We start from the raw sequence: 2500 nt of genomic DNA on the forward strand, positions 1-2500 counted from the left end.
TAAACATGATGACGGAGGATTTGTGGTTGTTTGGAAATCGAGCCATTTTTGCTGGGTGCTTTGATTTTTTGTGGTTCCCGTGATAGTGCCAGCGAAATTTGCTGAACCTGCTGCGATTTCGGAGGAAGTTGCGTGTATAGCGCGGTAAAGTTGGAGAGAATTGCGGAAGTTACAAACACATCGTAGCCTGCTGCGCCGTAAGGCTGGCGTTCGTGCGGGGAGCGGTGCCGTAACGGGGGCCCTTCTGCGCTTCTAAACCAATCGCATCCTTTGGTCGGTATGGTGGAGGAGGTGCAGTTTGGCCGCGAAATATGAATGGATTTTTCCAAATCAACGCACCGTACTACAATGAGTTCAAGCAAGAGGTGTCCGCTCAACAATACGCAGGACAAGCAGCAGCAGCCGCAGCGGCCGCAGCAGCAGCAGCAGCAGCCTCAGCATCAGGAGCATCAGCAGCGTCAGCAACAACATCAGCAGGATCAGCAGCAGCAGCACCGCCAAACCCAGGTCAGCAGCCACAGCAGCTCATCCTTGATGTGCCTGATGGTTGTTTAACGAAGAACCAGCGGCGATTTTTGCACGAAACCGACGAGGCGCGAGCAAAGCGGTTAGCCCGGAACGCCGAACGAATGCGCCAGAAGCGTGCAGCAGAGTCAGAAGAGCAAGCCCGAAAGCGTATGACCGAGAACGCCGAGCGTATGCGAAGAAAACGAGCGACCGAATCAGAGGAGCACTATCGCGTGCGCATGGAACGTAACGCCGCCTTCAAGATGACCGAAGAGTACCAGCGTCGTTTGGCGGAGAACGCGGAACGCAATCGAAGGAGACGACAGAACGAGACTGATATGGAACGGAGCATCCGGCGAGCGCGTAGTGCGGCCCGCGAACGGTTACGGCGTGCGATGGAAACCCCGGAGCAGCGTGCGGTGCGGTTGGCGAAGCTCGCCGAACGGATGCGAATCACGCGCGATCGGCTCTGGCATTCGATCGAAACCCCGGAACAGCGGGCTGACCGGTTAGCGAAGCTTGCCGAGCGTATGCGCGTAGCAAGAGCCAACGAAACGCCGGAACAACGAGCGTTACGCTTGGCCAAGAACGCGGCCAGGGCTCGGCAACGGTTTTTGAACGAATCGCCGGAACAGTGGATCGACCGGAAACGCAAGAAAGCTGAGTATGCACGACAGAAGCGCGCCGCTCTGGCCGCTGGCTTTTCACCTAACAGTGTGTCACAAATGCTGAACGGTAGTACGCTTCAACAGCAGCAGCAGCACGTGGCGACGATGGATTCAACGAATCCTTACGCCGTAGGACAAACACCTGCCACACTACCGGAGACACTACTTCACCCGAGTACCGGTCAACCATCGTCATCCAACGTGCGGCCTTCTGCACAAGGAGCAGCACAGAGCAGCGGAGGGTTCGTTATGAACCGCAAGGATGGCCACAAGCTGACCGTTTCGTCGACCGGCAAACAACTCGGGGGACAAGGCAGCATCGCACTGCAATCGACGGATCCGCTGTACTCCAGCTCACCGGGTCAGGTCATCTTCAGTGGCACGGAAGTCAAACCGCACGAGCTGCTGAACGGGCAGCATTTAGTCATGCCATCGGATCAGAACCTGTACAAGTTCCACCTTCTTCCCTATCCGTTTGGGAGCGCACCTACAACCACAACCAGCACCAGCAGCACAGGCAGCGCTAGCACGACCGGGAGCGGTCAGCAACAGCAGTCATCGAGTCAGCATCATTCGTCGGGTGGATACAAGCGCAAGTAGAGAGACCTAGGAAAGGGGTCAATCTAGGCAGCAGAACAAGCATTCAGCTTCGGGTAGAATGCCCGGGATTATATCAGAGTTTATCACGGGACAGTGCTCTAGGGCCAATTAGGGCATAAGAAGCTACAATAATATGTTGTACCTTTTCGTTTATATCAATCCTTCTCCAGGTGGCACCGGCGGATGGACGACTACCCGTGTTCCGGTACTGTTACCGGTTCCGTATGTTCCGCGCCTCGAATGTAGCTTGGAGAGATTAATTTATTAATTCATGTCACGTCGAACCCCCTTGCAGACAAGCCTGCGTGTAAGGAGCTTTCATTGGTTTAAAATGAGGATTAAATGGTTTTTTTTTAGTGCAATGTTGGTCCAGTTTCGGTTTTTGAATCCCTATGTGTGCTCTCTCCCCTTTTCACGTACTTTTCCTCGAGCCGACGCAAGGTTGCTTCGTTTGCTGGTTATTTGAAACAGCAAACGGTAGCCAAAGAGGAGCAAAACCAAGCAAATTTACAAATAAATGCGTACTCTGGTTCATTCCAAGCAACAACACTCTTTCGATGGGTCCATGGCCGCATAAAGGATATTCAAATTGGTGTGCGCTTGGCGTCGCTTGGATCGGGAGCAGCATGCCCAACTTTTCGACGTCTGGGTGTAAACACATTAGCAAAGATGGCAGCTGCCAAAAGGTCTCAGTTTGTTGCTGATCTCTGTTGCAGGTGTGTTGC

The 2500-nt window shown here is 53.8% G+C and overlaps 2 protein-coding genes across 2 annotated transcripts in view; both read left to right on the forward strand.

Annotated features, from left to right (window-relative positions):
* LOC125951260 (histone-lysine N-methyltransferase 2D-like) overlaps positions 1 to 2500 on the forward strand; it is an 8162-nt gene that overhangs the window by 2255 nt on the left and 3407 nt on the right. Inside the window, exons 2-3 of the mRNA XM_049679966.1 lie at positions 561 to 1771; positions 1946 to 1997. Of these exons, the coding sequence (XP_049535923.1) occupies positions 561 to 1771; positions 1946 to 1997 (1263 nt within the window). The remainder of the gene's footprint in view (positions 1 to 560; positions 1772 to 1945; positions 1998 to 2500) is intronic.
* The window catches only part of LOC125951157 (mediator of RNA polymerase II transcription subunit 12-like), a 3729-nt gene continuing 1274 nt past the window's right edge, over positions 46 to 2500 (forward strand). Inside the window, exon 1 of the mRNA XM_049679786.1 lies at positions 46 to 2500. This exon is cut by the window's right edge and continues 32 nt beyond it. Coding sequence (XP_049535743.1) covers positions 312 to 1775 — 1464 coding nt within the window. The 5' untranslated portion in view covers positions 46 to 311 and the 3' untranslated portion in view covers positions 1776 to 2500.

The sequence above is a fragment of the Anopheles darlingi genome, chromosome 2 (genome assembly GCF_943734745.1).
Source record: "Anopheles darlingi chromosome 2, idAnoDarlMG_H_01, whole genome shotgun sequence".
Lineage (NCBI taxonomy): Eukaryota > Metazoa > Arthropoda > Insecta > Diptera > Culicidae > Anopheles > Anopheles darlingi.